The sequence below is a fragment of the Cydia amplana genome, chromosome 6 (assembly GCF_948474715.1).
Source record: "Cydia amplana chromosome 6, ilCydAmpl1.1, whole genome shotgun sequence".
Taxonomy (NCBI): domain Eukaryota; kingdom Metazoa; phylum Arthropoda; class Insecta; order Lepidoptera; family Tortricidae; genus Cydia; species Cydia amplana.
This window is the reverse complement of record NC_086074.1, coordinates 6,082,117-6,106,930: the sequence shown is the minus strand read 5'-3', so window position 1 is coordinate 6,106,930 and position 24,814 is coordinate 6,082,117. Positions and strand designations below refer to the sequence as shown.

At 37.4% G+C, this 24,814-nt stretch overlaps 4 protein-coding genes across 4 annotated transcripts in view; all 4 read left to right on the top strand.

The window, feature by feature from the left end:
* Positions 1–24,814, top strand: part of LOC134648678 (adenosine receptor A2b) — a 170,139-nt gene that overhangs the window by 114,770 nt on the left and 30,555 nt on the right. The window lies entirely within an intron of this gene.
* LOC134648687 (uncharacterized) lies at positions 5,768–7,041 on the top strand. The gene has a single exon (XM_063503192.1). It carries the CDS (start codon positions 5,964–5,966, stop codon positions 6,996–6,998), a length of 1,035 nt encoding a protein of 344 aa, XP_063359262.1. The 5' UTR covers positions 5,768–5,963; the 3' UTR covers positions 6,999–7,041.
* On the top strand, positions 8,666–10,407 carry LOC134648676 (shematrin-like protein 1). The gene is made up of 2 exons (XM_063503175.1): positions 8,666–9,058; positions 9,233–10,407. The coding sequence occupies exons 1-2, from the start codon at positions 8,827–8,829 to the stop codon at positions 10,363–10,365; spliced, it is 1,365 nt and encodes a 454-aa protein (XP_063359245.1). The 5' UTR covers positions 8,666–8,826; the 3' UTR covers positions 10,366–10,407.
* On the top strand, positions 17,500–18,936 carry LOC134649075 (uncharacterized). The gene has a single exon (XM_063503791.1). The coding sequence runs from the start codon at positions 17,500–17,502 to the stop codon at positions 18,934–18,936; it is 1,437 nt and encodes a 478-aa protein (XP_063359861.1).

Below are 24,814 nucleotides of genomic sequence, written 5' to 3'. Positions count from 1 at the left end.
CGAGATAATACCTAAATGAATCACGCTAAATTATGCCTTTGTTTTGTGCTTGTGGTGTTAACAGTGAATCTAATAGAATGTAGGGGTGGTGGGCACGGCGGAGGTCACGGTGGGAGTCATGGCAGTCATAGCAGCAGCCACGGTCACAGCAGTCATTCAAGTCATGGAAGCCATGGAGGAGGAGGATGGTTTTCGGGGTGGTTCTCAGGAGGCTCCAAAAGCTCAGGAAGCAGCAGTCACGGTTACCCGCAATCTACAGGATATTCCGGTCACGGATCAGGTGGATCACATACTTACCCGAATTCACATGGATTATCTGGTTCTGGAGGCTCATACTGGAGCTCGTATAGACCAAGTCGACCCACCTACTACACGGCGCCGCAGTATGTTTACGTTACACACTATAGGGAAACTCAAAGCCCGTACAGCAATCTTTTGACTGGGCTCACGATGTACAACTTGGGACGCTCTCATCATTATGATCACCATTATTACAACGATGACTACCAGAGGAGCGGCAGTTCTGGAGGATATTATAATCATCATTCAAATACGGGATCGGAATGGCAAAATAATAATGCCCCAGGAACCAATGATGAAGCCAAATGCGTGTTAAAGATTAATAAAAACGGAAAATTAGAAGTGTTATCGATTCCATGTGCTATAGTGTCTACATTCGACAGTGGAAATCATACGTCAAACGATGCTGCCAAGGAAACAACCGGAATTAATAATTGTACTAGTGCAGTAAATATGAATATGACATTGGATATCAATTCGAATTCTGTAAACAACACAATCGTTAATCCTTGTGTTAATCAAACTGTGGATATCAAGGATCCTTTGTCAGTAACCGGAGTACCAATAGCAGAGGCAACTAACATGGAATGCTCAGTAGAAATCAGAACTAAACATGACGTGATACAGAACTCTGTGGATTGTAACACTCTTCTAAAATATGCGAAAATGGCGGTTCCTGAAGACAAAACTACCAATGTGTTGCCATCGAGGGAAGCGCTGAAGACTATGCTGAACAAACCACCATGGTGGATGTCTCTTTTTATCGCAGTGTAATTTTCCATCAGCTTCTTAAAACATTCGGTTGATTCGTCGATTTATCGGGACATTCGGTCTTTATCATGCATTCGACCGTCAAAGTTAACCTTAGGTAGGTAAGTACTTATGTTTTTTTAAATAATTTAAAGATCTTTTTATATAAACTATTTAAGAGCCATATTAAAATATACAGCGTGTGGCCTGTAACACGGGCGAAAAATTAAAACGTAGATTCTACTCCTCAAACGAGACAATGTTTGTTCAGCGACTTTTAAAAATAACTTGTGGTTTGGATTTTAAAACACTTTAAAATTTATTCGAACACGCAATCTATTACGAAATTGATTATGCCTGTATACGGTGACAAGACTGACAGGCAATGTCATTAGACGGAATTTAAAGTACATTGAAATAGTTATTTGTACAACAAGTGATCAAAGTTTGATATTTATTCGAGTGCTTATTTTGAGTCCCGTGCAAGCGAATCTTGAGCGTAGTAAGGGACTCAAAAGCGCACGAGATGTAAATAACTTTGATCTCGTGGTAGTACACAACATTTTTCACCTCAGCGCAGTGAGAACATACCTATTAGACAACTTGAAAAATGTAATCCTTCTTCATCACTTAATACCTGCACTCATGTTTTCTTAAGATATACAAACAATTAAGTTTAATTACCGCAATGGAACACAAAAACAAAACGTAATAATAAATTCCAGTAAAATAATATAAAAATAACAAACATTAACTGACACTTCAATCGACAACTTTTTTTTTTGTAAAAAAAATCTTTGTAAGATACGGTCCGAATTGTGGATACGTACTATTTGTCAACTATGGTAGAAATTCTTAAAAGTAAAATAATTAATTTTGCGTGATGATCTGTGTATTTTTTGAGTTCGTTATTTTAATTGTACAATAAAATACCTAAAATATAGTCTTTTATCAGTTTTTATCAAATCTTAAATTTTATTTTTATTTATTAATTATTAAGAATTCATACTCTTACGTGGTTTGGAACGATGAGGTCTGAAGTTTTTCGGGGGTCTATTATAAACCGTGAATATACTGTTGAATGTCGTTTTAACTTTTTTTTGTCTGTTTCTTTTTGTTAACAGTGTGCAAGGGACAGAGATAATAGAACCCAAGTATTTCGAACTTTTATTAGACCCCGTATGTTGAAATGACATTTGACTATAAAGGTCACTTGAATGTCATTTTGTCTCACTCAGTGAGCAAAATCGCATTTTGCTCACTGTTTTTAAGAATCAAAGTACCCTTGTTCGAGCTGCTGAGGTGAAAATATTATACTTATATATAATATTTCAAGGTATATCATAATTATGTTGTATGTTTTATAACAATTGGTGATTTTTAGGGTTCCGTACCCAAAGGGTAAAAACGGGACCCTATTACTAAGACTCCGCTGTCCGTCCGTCCGTCCGTCTGTCACCAGGCTGTATCTCACGAACCGTGATAGCTAGACAGTTGAAATTTTCACAGATGATGTATTTCTGTTGCCGCTATAACAACAAATACTAAAAACAGAATAAAATAAAGATTTAAGTGGGGCTCCCATATAACAAACGTGATTTTTGACCGAAGTTAAGCAACGTCGGGCGGGGTCAGTACTTGGATGGGTGACCATTTAGGGTTCCGTAGCCAAATGGCAAAAAACGGAACCCTTATAGATTCGTCATGTCTGTCTGTCTGTCTGTCTGTCTGTCTGTCTGTCTGTCCGTCTGTCCGTCCGTATGTCACAGTCACTTTTCTCCGAAACTATAAGAACTATACTGTTGAAACTTGGTAAGTAGATGTATTCTGTGAACCGCATTAAGATTTTCACAAAAAAAAAATTTCACTCAAATTTTTTTTTTCATCAAACCCATACGTGTGGGGTATCTATGGATAGGTCTTCAAAAATGATATTGAGGTTTCTAATATCATTTTTTTCTAAACTGAATAGTTTGCGCGAGAGACACTTCCAAAGTGGTAAAGTGTGTGTCCCCCCCCCCCGTAAGTTCTAAAACAACAGAATGATAAAACAAAAAAATATATGATGTACATTACCATGTAAACTTCCATCGAAAATTGGTTTGAACGAGATCTAGTAAGTAGTTTTTTTTTAATACGTCATAAATCGCCTAAATACGGAACCCTTCATGGGCGAGTCCGACTCGCACTTGGCCGCTTTTTTTGCTTGTTTTGCTCTATTTTTTGTTGATGGTGCGGAACCCTCCGTGCGCGAGTCCGACTCGCACTTGGCCGGTTTTTATAAGTGACGAGACGCGTGAAGAATTGAAGATATAAATTGAGGTCAAATGTAAGCTGATTATAGGGACCGTGCGCGTTGGAGGGTTTTCCATCTTGTCGCCTGAATCGGAAATAGGTACTTATACACTTGTACTTTTAATGCATGTTGTCGGAATTTAAATGTAGGTAAGGTAGTTTAATATTATAACAGTACACAAGTATACAAGGAACTTTTGCATTTATAACGTTAAGTGAATTTATAGAATTTGATATTAGCTTTTCTTTGAAGTAGTGCATAAAGTGTGTAACAATTTTATGCGCACACGTGTAAATACGTACCTTCATGTAATGTAAATAACTCTCAAAATGGAGATGTTGCATTATTAAGTATATACTGTTTTCCTTTAACTGAAATATAAGAGGCTGATTTTGTAAGTTTATTACTTCAACAAGTAACATAATATAATAATTATAAAACAATATAGTACCTAATATTCGCTGGTATTGCATGTAAGTACTTACATAATAAACATCATGATATCATCAACAACGTCTTCTAATTTAATTCATACTGACACCCTGCTTTTTATAGATCCCAGAAGGTGAGAACAAGTTTCGGCCAGACAAGTCACACTTTTTTTTCTGGGCGATAACTCGTAAAATGTTTAGGAAGATATAAATTGACGCTTCGTGAACAAAGTTCGTCGCTTGAGGAACGGCAGCCACCCTAGAAATAGTTTTTTGTGCCAAAAGAGAAGAGAGCAAAGTTCGATATTTATTAGAGTGCAAATGTTGAGTCCCTTGGGGAATAATCCCAACAAGCGAAATATGACGTGACTATAAAGTTAGGGGAGAAGGGGCACGTTAGTTAAGAAAAATATTTACTGTAACAGTTGTCCAGCCATCTAGCCCAGGGCCTGGATCCGCCCTTTTGATACGGTAATCTCTCTCTATCACTCTTTCATATTAGTGCGACGAAGACATTGGCATTTCGTTCGCTACGGAGCGCAAACGATTGGCATCTTGGCGCTAAGTACATACAAAATATTCCCATTTGTGCCCGCCTCTTGTATGGCGATGTTCACGTGGGGCGGGCACAGATGGGAATAGGTACACCATCTTGGCTGGGTGCGTACCCTGGTATTCATTACGAGGTAGCGTCTTATGTATTTTTGACTCCACGGTCAAATGTTCATACATTCGAAAAGCCTGTAGTCTGTGCGGAAAGATAACAGTCGTGGAATATATGGGAACTAATACATTCTATGACTCTTCCCTTTCCGCACAGACTTTAGTGTACTCTAGCTCTGTAAGATTGCGCGACAATCTCATAAGGCGCAACTAATTATAGCTGATTGTTACCAGCTGTAGGACCCATAAGTCGAAAAACCCTGCTACTTTACTGGTCGCTGACTTTTGTTTTTTTTTCGTAATAAATTGTTATCTGTAATTTCACAAATATTCAACCGGATTATTTTTTTACTAGTCTGGCTACTGAAATATTACACAAATTTTTGGCGGGAAATTCAAAAATCTTGGGCTGGTCACACTTTGTGTAGTAGGAATTATAGTTTTGACACTAGAAAATATTTTTGATATTCTGTGTACACGTAAGGTACCTAAGAAATAAGTTAAATATACGTTGACACACATACACTCAAAGTCAGCTCACATAATTTCTACCACTATGTAGTAAAGTACAGTCAACGATAAACACATGTTTACACTTTCTCACTATATACCATTGTAACAAGGCGAAAAATGAAATGTAGTGTAAATAAGAGCTTGCTCGATAATACCTACCATAATATTAATCCATCACCAAAAAATTTACATAAGTACTATCATATTCATATGCCAAATATGCTAAATGTATAAATATCAAAATATTTATGAGCACCAACCTCCTCATTTGTTTACATTTGGTTACGACTTGTAAACATTGCAGTTTTTCGTTATACAACGCTACACGTCGACTTCGCACATTGTCGTAATTATTTACGAGCTTAAATAATAGTTGGCGGACCTCACTCAGTATAAACATTATTAATATTATTTAAAATTAACCCCTTATAAACCGTAAACAATTTGAATGAATGACATAAATTGACAACTGACTTTTAGCTTTTTTTTAAATCATATTAGACAATTGGTGATACAACAAGGAAATATATATATGTCAACAATTTTTGGCAAGCCATAGGTACTCTAATATAACTTAAAATGTTTCGGCAGACCTTTCAAGTTAACTTTCCGCTTTTTGTAAGAAAGTCTTTTGATTAAGCTTTTTAAGGCCTGATAAATATTTTCTAATAGAAATTGATCTGATCACTCGCAATCATTAACTAATTGTGTTTTGACCCTTGACACTCATAATTCCCCTTAAGTAGGTACTACATAGGTTCATACTTAAGTTAAAATTTCACATCAAGCTTTCGAGATCTCTAAAAATGCTTATTGAGTAACTAAATTTCCTATCTCTATTAGAATAGTCGCCTGCCTATCATAGTCAACAGGTGATTGCTACGCGCACGAAACATTTATGCACGTGATGACACTTAGTCGATAATCGGGCCCCCTTTACGACCCGGACTCCAACGCAGAAGCGTCCAGGCCAAAGGAGACGAACCACGTCTCCTTATAAACGTGTTATTATGAAACGTTTGTTATTGTTATACTTCGTGTTCGTTTGTATTGCATATGTACATTGTAAAGGAGGCGGACGAGGTGGTGGCGGTCGCGGTGGACGTGGAGGAGGCGGTATATTTGGCAGCATTTGGGGAAAAAGTTCTTCTCGACACACTTATCCAGCGTCTACCGGATATTCTGGGTTTGGTTCAGGAGGCTCGCATGGCTACCCTTCTTCAAACGGCCTCTCCGGACTAATCAAGCAACCCGGTTTTAAATATGGACAAAGATACGGATCGTACAGGTTTTCTGTACCGAGAGTGCCCTCCTATTACACGGTGCCACAGTACGTGTACGTAAATCAATATAGACAGTCAAATAGCCGATTTAACAATCTCCTGATTGGCTTAACAATGTATAATATGGGCCGCTCACACGTCAGTTACCACCACTACTATCACGACAGCTACTATAGACGCAGTAATACCTCGGCTTCAAGCAACGCGGATCATGCTGTTACTTCAACTTCAGCAGAAGAAAAAGCTAATGAAGATAAAGATGAGGCGACTTGTCTTATGAGAATTACAGAGGACGAAAAAGAGGAAGTGTTAAAGATTCCTTGTGCTATAGTGACAACATTTGCAGACGGCAATCGTAAATTACCTTATGCAAGTAACACAACGACAACCGTGTGTGTTAATTCATCAGTGGCTAATTCAACTTCATTAGACTCTGTGGAAAATGATAGTAATGCAAAGACGTCTGAATCAATTAATACAGAGTCGCCAAAATTCAATATGGTTTGTAAATCTACTATAAAATCGATTGATCCTTTGTCAGTGACAGGTTCACCGTTGAACGCGAATGTTATGAACTGTACGGTTGAGATTTGGACTCGTCAAGAAGTGATTAGCAATGAAGTCGATTGTGAAGTTCTGTTGAAGTATGCGAAGATGCCGGTGCCTCAAAATAAGGATGCTATTATTATGCCCCCTAGATCGGAACTAAAAGAAATGTTGGAACATCCGCCCTGGTGGTTGTCTCTGTTCCTGGCTGTATGATTACATTGATTGCATGTGTATAATCGTAATTTTACCTTCGTTATTGATAGGTACAGGTTCACTGAATAGTAATAAAAATATGTTGCATTTTGTATACTGTATATTTTTACACGTACCTAATTGTATTTATTAAATGTATATCTTCTTAAGGTATATACTATTATACCTTAAGAAGATATACAATTACCTTCAATTATCAATCAATCGAACTATAATTTGTATTATGTGATGAATATACCTACCCACGAGCCACGCCTAACTAATCTGGGTATTTGGTTCGTTTGAGGCATAGAGAAAAAAATACATAGAGTGCTCACTCCATACATCTGCAGTTTTAGTACCAAAAAGACTATTAGCATCTAGCATCGAGTAGCGGAACTATCAGTACTGCTACTTGACAATAGATGTAGCCACCGACCGGAAAGTCTTATGCTGTTGAGATAAGACTTTCCGGTCGGTGCTACATCTATTGTCAAGTAGCAGTACTGATAGTTCCGCTACTCGATGCTAGATGTAGACACTGAAATTAATAGTCTGAACTGATGTATGTATGGAGTGAGCACTCTATGTATTTTTTTCTCAATGGTTTGAGGCCACGCAAGTAGAATAAATTCGTAATTGAAGTACAGCTTAGGCTGACTAGTTATTTCAGACTAGAGGGTAGTAAATAGAACGTGTTTATTGACTGGCCTCTGGTGATATGTATAACTGTACATACTAATTTTTTTAGGAATGTAAAGAACTCCGCAGAAGTAGGTATCTACCTCAATAATACCTAATCAAAATATACATATAATAGACACTCTAAAACTTTTAATAAACCATAATAAAATCACTTGCAGCTTTATAAATAAATAAATGATTTGATTTGACTTTAAAACCGCTAATCACAGCGAGTGATTGAAAACTTGACAAGGCCACCCGTATCGTTGCGGGGACATGATCCAACAAACACTAATAAGTCACCACAAAACACAACAAATATAGCTTTCATTAAACAAAGAGCAACCGGCCGCTCGTATCTCTAGTGAGGACACTGAGGTTTTACTAATAAATATGTTTATAAAATAAGCCCTAAAGCTATCAAAACATTTGATTGGATATTGAACCCGAGTTACCCGAGATAAGGTACAGGGTACCCTTCAAAAATCAGGATGATTTACAAGGAGGTGCCCGAGCCTCCCGACTGCCCAATGGTCTTTACCTCCCCTACATAAGTATACAAAGACAGGCCTTTGCCCAGCAGTGGGCACTGTTATAGGCTAATAAAAAAAAGTATACAAAGACCAGATGCTTTTTCATACTTCCGAGCTCTACACTGTACTATAAGTACTTACGCATACTTTGTTTATTCATTATAAAAACAATATAAATAACTTTTAATAAAATTAAAAACTAAAGTAATCTAAATTAAAATACACCTAAATGCATAATTTTGTGTTCGATTATGTATGTTTTATAATGTTTATATGGGAAATCCCATGTACGCATGCAGCTCTTGCAGCAACAGGAAAGTCCGCATCGCATTTTGGGATACCCGTGAGTCAGCCGTTCCATATAACAATACTGAAGAAACTAAAAACACTTCTAAATGGAATTAATTATGATTCAAAATTGAACACGCACAGATAAAAAATGATAGGTGTGTGTAAGCGAGATGGAATGAAACGCACGGTCCCGTTCCCAGAATAGCTGGCCAAGTTGCTACACGTAAACAAGTTAGTGATTATAACAAACTCGGGCGAGTGGCTGGACGCGCGCGCGCATAATATTTACTTTTAATTGGAACAGTACATACGTTTTAATTGGGACAATTTAGCGGTCAATCATGGCCAACAGAGTATTTCTGTTGTGCCTTGTGCTCTCTATATCGTTTGTGTGTTATTTTGAGAGTGTTGCGGGCAAGCCCGGAAGAGGAGGAGGATACAGCAGAGGAGGTGGTAGCAGAGGAGGCGGCAGCAGAGGAGGAGGCTCCTCAAGTTGGGGGAGAGGAGGGTCGTCTTCAAGTTCCGGGTCAAGTTGGTCGTCATGGAACTCTAAACCCAGTTATCCATCCTCTGGTGGCCTCTCCGGCTACGGATCAGGGTCCAAACCCAGCTACCCGTCTTCATCAGGAGGACTATCTGGATATGGATCAGGGTCCAAACCCAGCTATCCGTCTTCATCAGGATCAGGAGGACTATCTGGATACGGATCAGGGTCCAAACCCAGCTACCCGTCTTCATCAGGATCAGGAGGACTATCTGGATACGGATCAGGGTCCAAACCCAGCTACCCGTCTTCATCAGGAGGACTATCTGGATATGGAAGTGGACAAAAGCCGAGCTACCCATCGTCGTCAACGGGCCTGTCAGGCTCAGGATCTGGAAGCTCTTCGTCTTCGGGTTCGGGTTGGTCTTGGTGGGGATCCTCATCAAGCTCTAATAATAATAATAATTATGGAACTCATTCCTATCCTAACTCAAACGGAGGGTTATCTGGAGGTTCCCGCCCCTCTTACGGAGTCTCTTCCCTTCCGGCTGGAGTAGATTACACTAACTCGCATTACGGAAACAAACAAACCAACAACAAGTACGGTAATAACTACGCTACACCTCATCATACTGGAACTCATGTTGTGAATAATCACATCACTAATAATTATCATACTCCCAATGTATATCATACTTCTCATCCCTACTACTCATCACCGCAGTACGTGTATGTGACTGAATATAGAAATTCCGGCAGCCGCTATGGAGACATCTTGACGGGTTTAGCGTTGTACAACCTGGGGCGCTCCCACAGCCATTATCACGACCATTATTACCATGACGACTATTATAGACGCCGTTACAACTCTGACTCAAGTATGAATAATAATTATTCCCCTCAAAACGCGGCTGTCTGCACTATGAAAATCACGGAAAACGGAAGAGTTGAGACATTGAAAATACCTTGCGAAATCGTCTCGACATTCACTAATGAGGGTAAGCTGGTTAAAACTCCTCAAGTTAATACTACAACGTGTGTGACGAATTCTACTATGGTGAACAACACTGCACCTGTGAATACGACCTCTGTAAATGCAACCTTGTCATCGAACGTGACAATGATCAACTCTACGAGTTGCACATTCACTGTCAACGCGACGGATCCCCTTAAAGTGAAGGGACCTCCTATAAACCCATCGAACATGGAATGCGAAGTGGAGGTCAGAACAAGGGATCTCCTTACTAGTAACATGGTGGATTGTAACACCTTGCTGCGTTATTCTAAAATGCCTGAGCCCGCTAAGTCTGAAAATACTATATTACCGGAAAGACAGAAACTGAAGCAGATTCTACATAATCCACCATGGTGGATGTCACTGTTCATTGCTGTGTAATTTACTATGTTTATGTATAATGTTTTGAGTGGAATGTATACTTGCCATATAATTTTAATAGGCAATAGACATTGAAATTGTAATGAAAGGAGTTGTGTAAAAAAGTTAAAGTAAAGTAAAACAATAAATATATGGTTATGTAGCATAATTTCGAAAATCAAAAATCCTAAGTACGAAATTCCTAAAGACAGAACATCGAAAAACAAATTGTCTAATGTACGAAATTCCTAAAGATGTATGTCCTATGGTTAATAAACCTATGTTTTAAATGTCTAAAGTACAATACTGCTAGTGCACGAAAATACTAACGACCTTATTTTCTACGTCCAGTTGACCTAAGTTTAAAATGTATAAATTGCGAAATTTCTAACGACATGTGTCCTACGTTTAGTTGATCTGTTTAAATAAAAAGTCTTCCGTACAAAACTGATAATTTTATTTAATACCACGACTTTTTGGTCGTTCATGAAATGTCCAAAGTGACGTTTTTGTTTGAAGAAACGTCACTTTTGACACTTGTATGGATGGGATATGTCAGTGTCAAAGAAGTAACAAAAGTGACGTTTTTGTTTGAAGAAACGTCACTTTTGTCACTTGTTTGACACTGACATATCCGATCCATATCGTTTCTATATCTAATATTTGACGTATCTTAAAGTTCGAATATGACTGTAAATCAATAGGTAGGTTAGGTTCGTTAGGTTGCTTTAGATGCCCGAAGGGCAAAACGCCTAGAACCTAACGCCTAGAGAAAGGACGCTACGCGGGGCTCCGTTGACTCAAGGAAATGTTCTCGGAAATATTGAGTTTCAAAGTACTGTCATTAGGCTTTTTAAACGTAGCTATTTTGAGCACTAGACATATTGACTATCGAAGTATTGTCATTAGACATCTTGTACAAAGGAATTTTGATTTTCGAAAATGAGATCGTTCGATTAAAAGTGTATTAGGACATGCATCTTTAGGAATTTCGTACATTAGACAATTTGATTTTCGATGTTCTGTCTTTAGGAATTTCGTACTTAGGATATTTGATTTTCGAAATTATGCTACATAACCAAATATATACACATATGCATCATTATAATATAATACTTAAATGTAAATAAGTTGTTTGCGTGAGTTAATACGCTTATAAATCTTATAATACACGAAACTATTATCTTATCTACGAAACGGGTTGAAAGGTTAACTGAGACGTTAAGTTGATATAACCTTATTTTTTATTTTTGTATTAAACTTATTATTTTATAAAAATGCTACATATTAATTACTTAAGTACCTTAACTGCGTGTTAATCTTTTCGAAATGTAACAATTCTGTCGATATACTTGGTTTCATAACCGTCATACTCTCGGGTCTCTGGATAGGTACCGTTAAATGTGCCTATTTTTCTCCAAAATTATAAAAAAAAACAACGGGGTGCCGACAGAAGTGAAAACTCAATGACTATTGCAAAATGCACTATGTATAATTGAGGTTAAAGCCAGCCAGCGTTAATTACTTGAAACCCCTAAGCACATCACTGTTAGTACTCTAGTTATATTAATACCAGTTGGAGCGAAACTCACTAGATGGCATTTAAATCAACAAAGAAAAACTCAATGACATTACATGTAACAGTTTTTCGATCAAGTCACGTGTCCGTCTTACGGTCACGTGATCGTCTTACGCTGTCTCGAGTTTAACAATTTTTCCCTACCTCAAAAAGTGCACAACGCCGCTAAAGAAGTTTTCATTTCAAAAATTTAGTAGAGAATCAACTATATTATCTTGATGTAGTACTAAAACGAGGTTGTGATATAGATGTATAAAAACTGTTGGAGCAATTATCCAATGGGGATCAAATAGGCTCATTTTATTTTACGATACTTAACGAAAATGTTGCGGTACAGGATTGACAGGATATGTTTTAGGTTGATCAAAATAAAAGTGACATAATTTGTACATTTATTGAGAACTTATGATATTTATTCATCTACTTATACGAATTCCCATAATCAGTTTACATTTCATGCGAAAGCTTCTTACTATACTTACACAATAAATAAATAGATATTTAAGAAAAGTATATACAACCGAACCTCCTTGTGTCTTCTGAAGTCGGTAAATACTATATTACTTACCTAGGACAGTAAAGTAAGAAGTGTATGAACGGCCTAGGCGTCCAATTAGCTGGCTAATTTTACGTAATGGCTGCGACATAAAATAACAAAATACTCGTATTACTCTCTAGAGCAACAGCTGGTGAAATCCATAATTTAATGAATGGTATCCCGTAATATTACCTAATTATTTCGCCCAATAATTCGAAACGTAGGTGACTTGCTCCTATTTCACCACGGTCACAGGTGCGCCAATCGTAAAACATCACTGTTGCTGACGTCACAGGCATCCATGGGCTACGTTACCGCTTACCATCGGGTGGGCCGTATTCCTGTTTGTCACCATCATAGTATTATTTAAAAAAATATTTATTACGTATATCGGAAATAAGTTTATGGCAAAAATTTCATTTTTGGTACAAGCTTTTATTGCTGACTGTACTTTTCTTACGACAGACAACTAATACTCATCGAGACAATTCTAAAAACCCCTAACACAATTAGGTTGCATTGTTTCATTACAGAGTTCCTATGGCCACCTCCTGTCTCCATCATCAGATCAGCTCGATGGTACCATAATATTGCATTGTCACCCGACTTACTGTATGCAAAATTTCAGCTCAATCGGGAAGTGGATCAAATTTAACTTGCAAGATTTGATTACAGACAGACAACGGGACAGGTGAAACTAAATAAAAGTGCGTAAAAACAGATACCTATTTCTCTTGCGAAGTTTATGACAATTGTCACAAGAAACACGACAATTGGCACGAAATTTTGACAGAACTAATTTCCTGTCAAGAATAGGCTAGGTGACAAATTTTCGTTTATGGTATCAATCAATCAGGTTTGTTATTAGGATCAAATGTCTATATGGTCCCATTGCATTAAAGCAATACAAAAGCCAGAAATGATAGTCAAAGTCCGACCGTCGTACTTCACTCGTGAAACGCCCCTAACAAATCGCTATAGGAACGTGACGTCAAGGTCACTGAGATCGCATCTTGAAGTATGAACAAACAAAAAAATTACATTTTTGTCGGTGAAATATTGCGTTTACGTATATAGTTGCTATACAATCTTTTTTTGGATAAAATGTGAGGAATCGAATGGTATCCATACTTATTTCGTTTTTGAAAGTTAAAAAAAAACTTAAATGTTTAAACATTCAGGTGCCTTATTTTTGTATTATTTCCATTTTTTTTAATATCCACAATATTGTGATAAATTGCTCATTTGTTATTTTACTAGATTTTGTTATAAAATTCAACATGTGTCATCAATTCATCATCCCTATTACCGAAAATTGTGACAATCGTCATAAACTTCGCATGAGAAATATCTGTTTTTTTCCGATATAAGTAATAAAGTTTTTTAAATAATACAATGATGGTGGCAAACAGAAATATGGCCCACCCGATGGTAAGCGGTAACCGTAGCCCATGGATGCCTGTGACGTCAGTAACAGTGATGTTTTACAATTGTCGCACCTGTCACCGATGTGAAATTGGGGCCTGGTACGGAATTTTTTATATCCTACCTACTACCTACCTACATATAATGTTCTAGATTTTTCTCAATTGATAAAAGTATGAAAAGGTCTTGATTCGGGAGAGATTAATCCGCGAATCTGGAGACTCTTAATAGTTAGGTATAATTGACAATAAAATAAAAACAATTTATAAATGCTGACATAATACCTAATAACTAAATTAAAGTACCTAAAACGCGTTTCCAATAACAATTCTGCAGTGAACGCATATAAACCATGGAAGTATTCTGTCCGCTCAATTATGACCCAACGTAAAGTATTCGATTGTAGGCGGTGCTTACAGACTGTTCGATTGGCAACTTCAGTGCGGCCGAGATGACAGTCAGTGACGGATGGCTAAATTGGTTTATAAAAACTACGTTTTTTTGTAATTAAAAATGTCTTCATGTGTCGTGAAGTGGTGCAGAAGTTGTTTTAGTTCATATCAAGGACAGTGGAATCACTTTTCACTTGTAGTAAACAGATAACTTCAGTAAAATTTGGGATAAACATGACGACATTTTCTCAATACTACCGTGCTAAGCTAAAACGTAACAACTGCATACGACTTTCATAACAACATACGACTTTTTAAATTGCGAGGATAATAGGGATGGTTTTATGCCAAATGAAGTAGACTATTTTATTATTATTGGTTTAGGTATTTTCTATATACAGTAGAATCCGCTTATAATGACATTGAAGGGAAGTAACAAACATGTCATACTAAGCGGATGTCATATAAAGCATAGTTGATAAACTTTTTATTTTATTTTTTCCAAATTAATCTCAAACTATTTTGTGAGAGATGAGTTTTATTAACCTTATACCAATTATCAACTTTCACCGAGAGTAAAAACTAAAACAATTTAAACGCCACGGACGTCCTGGCAGGGAAATATGTGGGGCCGGCCACGAAAACCAGCGAATTTGTCAGTATAACCGGACATAATTCCATAAAAATAGTATTTATAGGTCGAAGTTATTTTCATATGAAAACCAAACTTCGCTCAGTAATTGCGTCATAGTAAGCGGTTGGTCAGTATAAGCGGAGTCATAATAAACAAATTCCACTGTAATTATAAATGTAGTAATAAATTCCTTCTTACAGATTTGTATTTTCCTTTTTTATTTCATGAGATGGAGCTATAAAAAAACTACCTAGTTATTTCAAATTAATAATCAAATTTGGTATTGTCATTTTACATTACTTTCCATTCAGATTCCCACAAGATGCTATTCCCAGAGAACTATGGAAAAAAGCTGTCCAATTAGAGAGACATGAAATTGAGTGGATGCCTGGCAAGATATCTAATGTTCTATTCATGAGATAACCCGTGAGATAATCATACCCGGTCTCCTATATGTAGATACATTTTTTTCTATCACGCTTTCACTGAATTAATTTAACAAATACACACATTATCTTAAAATGTTGATCATTTTAATCCACCCTCTACTGTCACATATATGTAGGTTCACTCTCAAGCCATTTCCGTCAGTAGAAAAGAGCGGCGAATTTAGAAAATGTAAGCGCGCGAACGGTTATGGTCCCATACAAAATTGTAATTATGCGCCTTTTTCTACTGACAAACTTGCTTGACCGGCTATATACATATAAAATATTTCCATTGGAACTGAAAGTGGGGATTTATTGTGACTCCGCCTGTTCAAATGTTTTTGACCCGATTCGTGTACCTACCCATGTAAATTTTGCAGGCTGTATAGCCTGTCCGATTTCTAAGATCAAGTTCGCCATACATTTACTATGGCGTACTTGATCTTAGAAAAACGGACAGACTATACCAGTACGGCTACCATCAGTTTGGCACTGACAAACGCCGTCGAGAACGTAATTTACTTTCTATACATCTCGCTCGTACTCGCATATTAGTGCAAACGAGATGTATAGAAAGTAAATTACGTTCTCGATAGCGTAAATGTCAGTTTTGACACTGTCAGTGACTCATGGTACGGGCTCTGAACGTGACTTCGCACTGCCATACAGATTGATAATAAAATATACAAAATACTTATTATAGCGGAATACATTTATACCTACAACAATGAATATTTAATTATGTTGAGTTAGTCTGTCATTTAATTTCATAACAACATTTTAACTAGTTATCTTTTAACCTCTCAGTTCCCAGTGGCTCCAATACGAGTCGGAATTGTATGGATTTGAGAGGTCTTGGGAAACGAGGGGTTAATCTGCATTAAATTATTATACGTGAATTATTTGACTGGTTCTTCAATGTATGGCATAAACCTATCCCTGTCCAAGTCATATTCTAATCAAATATGAACCGCGAACTCTCAGCGGCCAGTACGTACAGCAAGAAGGTTATTAGCGGATTAATGTCGCTGATTGGTAGTTATTGACATTATATGCATTTCATCTACACTTAGCTGTGTACGTTAGTGTAATAGAGACAGGCTCTGTAAACGTATCGTCTTATTTAAATGTAGGCGTAATTGTGTATGTGTGCTAATTTGGCCCGAGAATTTGAACGGTAATGTTCCCAAAGGCGGTTTCCAGTTATATGCTTTCACTGCAATTCTGACACTGCCGGGCGAGATAAACTGTGCCCGCACCAATATTTACCTAATTAGTAGTTAACTAATTACTAATTAGACTAACTACTAATTAGGTAAATATTGGAGCTGCTTCAAATACGGTAGCTGTGCTTTGAATAAGACAAGTCTGTGTCGTTGTTGAACGTTTATTTGTAGGCATATTAGTACGGTGTGCTCAGGCGCAGGCGGACGTTGGCCATGTTACGGTACACAAATGTGTATATTTGCGTATTAGTCTTATCTATTTCATATTATTTGGAGTTAATAGAAGCTGGAAGAATCGGAGGTGGTGGAAACTTAGGGCATTACTGTGGTGGAGGTTTAGTAGGGTATTACTGTGGTGGAGGTGCTCATACCTATCCTAGTGGTCACGGCCACACCGGTAGAGGTAATATCAGTTGGCCGGGCACCAGCTACTATGGGTATCCGGTAAATACAGGTAACTCAAGCAATGGAACTGCAAACATTCAGCACTACTATTATAATCCTCCTTCGCAAATACACTACGCGTCAACCGATGGTGGGCCAGTGGCAAGCTACCCAGTATATCGCGGATCTTTACCCTCATACGTATACCAACACAGATTTTCCGGGACCAGGTACGGTACACTGTTAGCCGGACTGTCATTGCTTAATCTCGGAGCCCTCACTAGCGGCCTTGTTGTAGGTCACAATTCACCATCAGACAGCAAAAACTACCTTAACTACAAAGTACAACCCGGCGAAGTTTGCTTATTCGGTATCAATGAAGATAACGGTAACTTCGAAGAAACTAGGATAGACTGTCACCTAATAAGTAGCTTCATTTTCCCTGAACTCGGTAAACAGCAGCTTCAGAATTCTCAGACACATACCACCGTGACGACAACCGTGACGAATACGACAACTCAAGATACTTTTCGTATAGCCCCTTACGTAATGACTCCGAATGATTCTCTGGTGCGGCTTCAGGCATCCCCAGATGATGGAAATACAACTAAAGGAGCTCCAGCCACCGGTGGAACTGTGATGTCATCCGTGAACATCACGACCGCCGATACAACGGTCGTCAACGCATTTGAAGTTAAGGGATCTCCGATTGAATTGAAACCTGGAATGCAATGTTATGTTATAAGGAAAACAACCTCTTTTAGAATGAAAAAGAATTTCCCTTGTGGCCTTTTACAGGCTTACGTTGATAAATCTTTTAAAAGAAGTTCTGATTTTAACGCGGAGAGTACGAGTATACGAGCAGCGTTGAACAGCAGTGGAAATGACATTGAGCGCAACTATCGAATGAGTTGGGGTAATTCTTCTGGACAACATACGAATAGCGATCTGAATCGTGGACATTTTTCCAGCTGGCATCGCCCACGTGTCTGTATAGGAGGAAGGCACTGCACGGGAGGTAGACGACGACTATGGCATGCAACCACACGCGGCTATAATCGCTCTTGTTTATGTGATTGGTACCAACAACAAACAAGTAGCAACCAGAGCTGTCAGTTATGGTCAAACTACTGTTACTATCCTCCGCAACAAATTCTTTACACGTCGCCTCGAGGCGGGCCACAAATAAACTACCCTATATACCGTGGACCCTTTCCTTTATCTGTTAATAGATACAAAGAATCCGGGAGCAAGTACAGTACGTTGTTAGCTGGATTAGCATTGTTTGACCTCGGAGTTAACGTTTATGCAATATGCAATGTTTCCAGCATTGCATACTTGCCCCCTAAAAGCTACATGCCACTGAACGAAGTGTGTTTATTCGGTATCCATAAATATAACGGAGACTTCGAAGAAACGAAGATAGACTGTCGTGATACGATAAGTGGAATTATGACCGCCGAACAGATTAAGCAAATAATTACAATGAACACGACTACCGGAGCAAATACTACTTTTGATAACACAACTAAAGCTGAGGACATGCTAATGTACATGTACAAATTCTCGACATTCAACTTTTCTGATACGACGAGTGAGGAAGTTTCGGTTTCTGATGGGAGTGCGACGTCAACGGTTATGTCAATTACTAATACGAGTAACGATACGCAGTCACCAGCGTCAAATACTACAGTAGAGACGTCATCGCCACCAGTGTCAGAAACGACAACCAATAAGCCGGTCCTTCAAGCAGTAGACGTTAAGGGAAAACCAATCGAGGTGACATCCGAAATGGAGTGTTATGTCAAAAGGATGATAACATCCAGTTCCGGAATTAAAATAGAATTTCCATGTGGCGTTTTACAGATTTATGCTGAGTCCATGAAACCTAAGTATGTGCTCAACGAGAGTACAAATACACAAGCAACGTTGAATGCTAGTGCAAATGGCAATGGCAGTGGAAATAACTTTTTTAGTGGCGGCTGAAGCGGTAACTATCACTGGGAACATCTTGGTTGAGATTCTCATACAGTTAATCATGCTCCACGCGGCGGAGATCACAACTAAAGAGTTCCGTATGTAGCTGCTATAAAAAATGATTGTAGCTAATCTGCATTTGTTGTGTTACCTACTCAAAAATGTCGGAATAAATAATGTTATAATAATATAAAATATGTATGTACCTATAACTTTATCAGCACAATAGCTCTTGTACGTAATTATCGCTGTATAATTACGTACAAGAGCTATTGTGGTGATAAACTTCATTAAATATTTGGATATACTTTGGTCATGATTACTTACCTAACGTCTTCCTTTATTTATTTGAGAAAAAGCGGCCAAGTGCGAGTCGGACTCGCCCATGAAGGGTTCCGTATTTAGGCGATTTATGACGTATTAAAAAAAACTACTTACTAGATCTCGTTCAAACCAATTTTCGGTGGAAGTTTACATGGTAATGTACATCATATATTTTTTTTAGTTTTATCATTCTGTTATTTTAGAAGTTACAGGGGGGGGGGGACACACACATTTTACCACTTTGGAAGTGTCTCTCGCGCAAACTATTCAGTTTAGAAAAAAATGATATTAGAAACCTCAATATCATTTTTGAAGACCTATCCATAGATACCCCACACGTATAAGTTTGAAGAAAAAAAAAATTGAGTTTCAGTTCTAATTAAGTATGGGGAACCCCAAAAATGTATTGTTTTTTTTCTATTTTTGTGTGAAAATCTTAATGCGGTTTACAGAATACATCTACTTACCAAGTTTCAACAGTATAGTTCTTATAGTTTCGGAGAAAAGTGACTGTGACATACGGACGGACAGACGGACGGACAGACAGACAGACAGACAGACGGACGGACGGACGGACGTGAAAATATAATGATGTCTTTCTTAGGTTATTTTATTAGCCCAAGCGGCCACTGAACACGCTATTAAAGGTAGTTTTGAAAGTTAATTGCACGTGACAATGTTTATATTAATAAAGAGAGCGTATATAATTTATTATAAAACCTCCTTCAACCAGCCAACGTGAACTTTTAAAAAAGGATGACGGAAATGCCCTCATTGATCTTTTCTTTTCGCAGAAATGATATAAAAGGTCAAATGACATGTCGATTTGATATCAAAAATATTTTTTTACTACAATTTTTATAACTTTAGGCATTTCATCATAATTAACGCCTAATATTAAATACCCATTTCCCCCTTGAGTTTTATAATAAATTATATACGCTCTCTTTATTGATATAAACATTGTCACGTGCAATTTTCATTGTAGAAAAATTAAGTAAACTTTCAAAACTACCTTTAATAGCGTGTGTTCAGTGGCCGCTTGGGCTAATAAAATAACCTAAGAAAGATATAATTATATTTTCACACCTCCTATTCAGAAAAGAGCTTTTTCTTCCCTGCTAGGAGCTAGGGATCAAAGTGGCACTTTTCCTCCCTGCTAGGAGGAAGCAAAGTAAGACTTTTCTGTTCTAGCACACTATTTTTACATTTTTTGCACATTATTTTTTTTAGCTTAAATAATCTGTTTTAAGCATCAGATTGTGTCAACACTAAGATACGAGGGGTATTCAAAATATTCTCGGTATGAGAATGAAAACAAACAAGTACGAAAAGTTTGATATTTTTATTTTTCAATATACTCCCCCCCTATGTTCATACACTTAAAAGATCGATCAATTATTTTTTTTAATCCCTCGTAAAAATATTTTTTATCTTTCGTGTAAAAATGCTCCTCCACTGCCGCCTTCAATGCTTCATCGTCAGAAAATTTATTTCCACGCATGTGGGCATGTTTTGGCGTATGAGTGATTGCAGACTACCGAAAGCCGTTTTCTACTCCCAGCTATCAGCTGGTAAACGGAAGCAAGGTGGGCAGCACCTACGTTACAAGGATGTGCTTAAGCGCCACCTAACTGCCTGCGGTATACCACCTGACAAATGGGAGGAGCTTGCTTCTCAGCGGCCAGAATGGCGTTCTCGCGTTAAGTTGAGCGTAAAGAACTTTGAAGACGCGCGTCTCACTGATCTTGATGCGAAACGTCAGATACGTAAATCCCGGCCGAAACCCTCCTACAATTATACTTACAATAGTTCTGGTCAACTCTACTGCCCCACCTGCGATAGAGTTTTTAAAAGTAAGTTCGGCTTTGCCAGCCATATCAGAGCTCACGCTCGTAATTAGCTAGGGTCGCCGTTGCCGATTACGGCATGGATAACTATATATATATACATACACTTAAAAGATCGATCAATTATTTTTTTTAATCCCTCGTAAAAATATTTTTTATCTTTCGTGTAAAAATGCTCCTCCACTGCCGCCTTCAATGCTTCATCGTCAGAAAATTTATTTCCACGCAGATCCTTTTTAAGATTGGGGAGCAAAAAGAAGTCGCTGAGGGCTAAGTCCGGACTATACGGTGGGTGAGTAACAGTTTTAAACCCACATTCAACAATAGCTGCCTTGGCAATATGAGCAGTATGGACGGGGGCGTTGTCATGCAGAAGCAGAATACCTTTGGTTAACTTTCCTCGCCTCTTTTCTTTAATTACATCCTTTAATTGACGTAGAATGTTAGCGTAGTACTGTCCTGTGATATTTACACCTTTTTCTTTATAATCGATTAGTAATACTCCTTCACAATCCCAAAATATCGTGGCCATGACCTTGCCAGCTGAAGGGATGACCTTGAACTTCTTGGGATGAGCTGAACCCTTAATGTGCCACTGCATGGACTCTTGTTTACCCTCTGGGTCATAATGATGAACCCAGGTTTCATCTCCAGTAACTATTCTTTGCAGCACCTCATCAGGATTTTCACCGCACAGGTCAATAAAATCGGAACAACAAGCTACACGCATGTCTTTTTGAAGCCGAGTCAGCATTCGCGGAACCCATCTTGCACTTACTTTTGACATATTAAGATGGTCATATATAATATCATGTACGGTACCAATAGAGAGATTGGTTACTTGTGCTATAGATTTTACCTTCACTCGACCATCTTCCAATATAAGTTTTTCCACTTTATCAATATTTTCTTGTGAAGTAGCTACTACAGGCCGGCCAGGTCTAGGGTCATCTTCAATACTCTCCCTTCCGCGTTTAAACTCGCTTGACCACTTTTGAATGGTAGATAAAGAAGGAGCAGACTCACGGTAAACACAATCCATTTCCTCTTTTATGGTTTTTTGATTTTTACCCTGTTTTGTCAAGAATTTTATCACGCATCGATGTTCTAATTTAGTTAACATTGTCAATTCGCACATGATGTTCATGTTTGTTCAGCAATTGCAGAAAAACAAAAGACCATCTCGGTTCGAATTATACTTTTTTTTAATGTCAATGAATAAACCTTAGCGGCCAGTAACGAAAGAAATTTTAGAAGAGGTCGTAAGATATCAATACCGAGAATATTTTGAACGCCCCTCGTATTTTTATTTTCCTCATAGTGGATGTGAAAAGCAGTAGGTATGTGTCACACGGTATCAAAATTATTTCGTCTTGGGCGTTAACACTTGAATCCCTCATTACGCTCAGGATTCTACCTTAGAATCCCGAACGTAGTGAGTATTGTAGATTCCATCGCTTCATTCATGATTCAATTTACGCCCTCGACGGAAATATATCATTTTGATCCCTTGTAACACAAACTACTATTTCCTAGTTTTAAAGTTACATTCGGTTGGTAACTTTATTGCTGCAGCGTGGACGGCTAGACGCGGGCGATGTCACTGTCAATTCCTTGGTACATTGCCTTGCTATTCACAAACTACTAAGAAGATTGTTGCTATTGCTGCATTGCGGTCACAATAAGAACGTTCATTTCGTAATTTTATGAAGGAGATTGACAGTGACATCGGACGTGTTGACGCCGCAGCAGTACCTAACGTTGCAACAGAAACGCTGTTGCAGTCGCTATGCGAATATAACTTTTATACAGAAATCGTCGGTGCGAATAAAAAAATCGCTATGTGTTTTTTTACGATTTTTTGATTTTGGCATATTTGAATTCCTTTTTCAATTTCCCGTCGACCCACATAAATATTTTTGTTATATCTTTATTAGTTTTGAAAATAACAATTCCGCTATGTGAACACAGAACAACATTTGTACAAAAAAAAATAGAACAGAAACTAAAAAAATAGCTATGTGATTTTTTAGCACATAACGAAATTAAATGCCTTCTTTTCCGTCGAGGGTGATGGCGATAATGTTGCACATGGCGATTTATTGTAGAATGGATTACCCGACATAGACCCTAAAATCGTTATGTATCATCTCTCGTACTATGTTAGTTTGGCAAGAAATCGCTATGTGTACAAACTTCACACATGACGATTTTATGTGAACCAAATTTAAGTCGCTATGTAGCAAAATTTTGGTTAAAATAATAATATTGTAAAAAATTACGAAAAAAACTGTTTATTTTCTTATCTATTAGAAAATAAAATACAGATGCAACAAATATATTACAAACAGGAAAATAAACAGTTATTTTTGTCTCTTGAAAAGTAGCTTAAAAATACATGGCAATTTTTTTATTCGCGCCGACGAAATATAAAATAGGTATCCTACTCCATATGATATTCTCTTCGCAAAGTGTTATTACTGCGATATTGATATGTATTAATACTAGGTACACGATTTTCTCTTTTTAAAATAAAATTGACAACTCGACCAGTTTTATTTATTTCGTTTATGGTACTGATGACTCATCACTAATTAATTACCATCGTCGTCCAACGTTAACTTACAGTTTATTGTATATATACATAGGTAAACCCTATTGCTAATATATAAGTTTCACCAACGAGTAGTTAAGAATGTTGTTGTTATAACATAAAATGATTTCAATAAAATTGCTGGCAGCTGTTGAGGTTATCCCGAACGAGGAATCCCAACTATCCCCAGCCATCGGTCCCCATTCATTATGCCCGCAACTGTTGCATCTTTCGTTACAAAAATGTGCCTGTGTGTGTAATTGTGTACGGTCGCGACGGCGCAGGTAAACATACCGCTGGGTGTTGCCACTTGTTGAATATCCCTGCAACTAAGGGTGATTTGACGACTTTTTATCCACTGAGGTTTACAAGAACTGTAGAAGTTAGACATTTAAAATTTCTAAATCCTTCGTGTGTAATTAATAACAAGAAATAGGTTAACAGTAAAATAATAAAAAAATGGCTGCTATGCGACAAAACTTAATTTTTGGCGACAGTCAACAAGGAATCTAAGCCGGCAGATTTTTTAGTAAGTAAAGGTTTTTTATACTTATATTTTTTTAAAACCTTTCCACTTAATTTACAATTTATAAAAATATACCTATTTTGACACCAATACTTCCAGCTGGGATTTTATACTTGATTTTTGTTTAAAGTTGCACTTACTTCATTTTTTTTTAAATTATCACAAAGAAAAAATATACAAATCAACCTGTAAACAAATATTGCCAGTGCCTTGGTGAAAACTAAATTAGCAATTTCTCAAGATTCAATTCTAGTTCACGTACAGTACTTAAGGAGGTACTAAAGATAAAGTTTGCTTTATTTACCAGACTATGGAATTGTCTTGTCTAGTCGAAATCGCGTTTTAACCAAGACATGTGTAGTTTTTGCAAAGCAAGTTTTTTTACTGTAACATAACATACGCATAATTGTACTAAAAATTGATTATTGCTTTCATTATTTTTGCTTTGACTTTCCTGTTAGGATGGATTAAAGTGGTACTTTTCTGTTCTCGGACACTTTATCTTTTTTGCATACAATTTTTTAGGCCAAACATACATGATAATTTCCTCATAGTATATACTGTGTCAAACCTGGTATCAAAACTATTTCCACC

Excerpts from the sequence above, each read along its gene's own strand:
- LOC134648676 (XM_063503175.1), top strand. The coding sequence starts at position 8,827 with ATGGCCAACAGAGTATTTCTGTTGTGCCTTGTGCTCTCTATATCGTTT. Across the intron at positions 9,059-9,232 it reads ACCCAGTTATCCATCCTCTG|GAGGACTATCTGGATACGGA; the intron begins GTGGCCTCTCCG and ends CATCAGGATCAG.
- LOC134649075 (XM_063503791.1), top strand. The coding sequence starts at position 17,500 with ATGACTCCGAATGATTCTCTGGTGCGGCTTCAGGCATCCCCAGATGAT.
- LOC134648687 (XM_063503192.1), top strand. The coding sequence starts at position 5,964 with ATGAAACGTTTGTTATTGTTATACTTCGTGTTCGTTTGTATTGCATAT.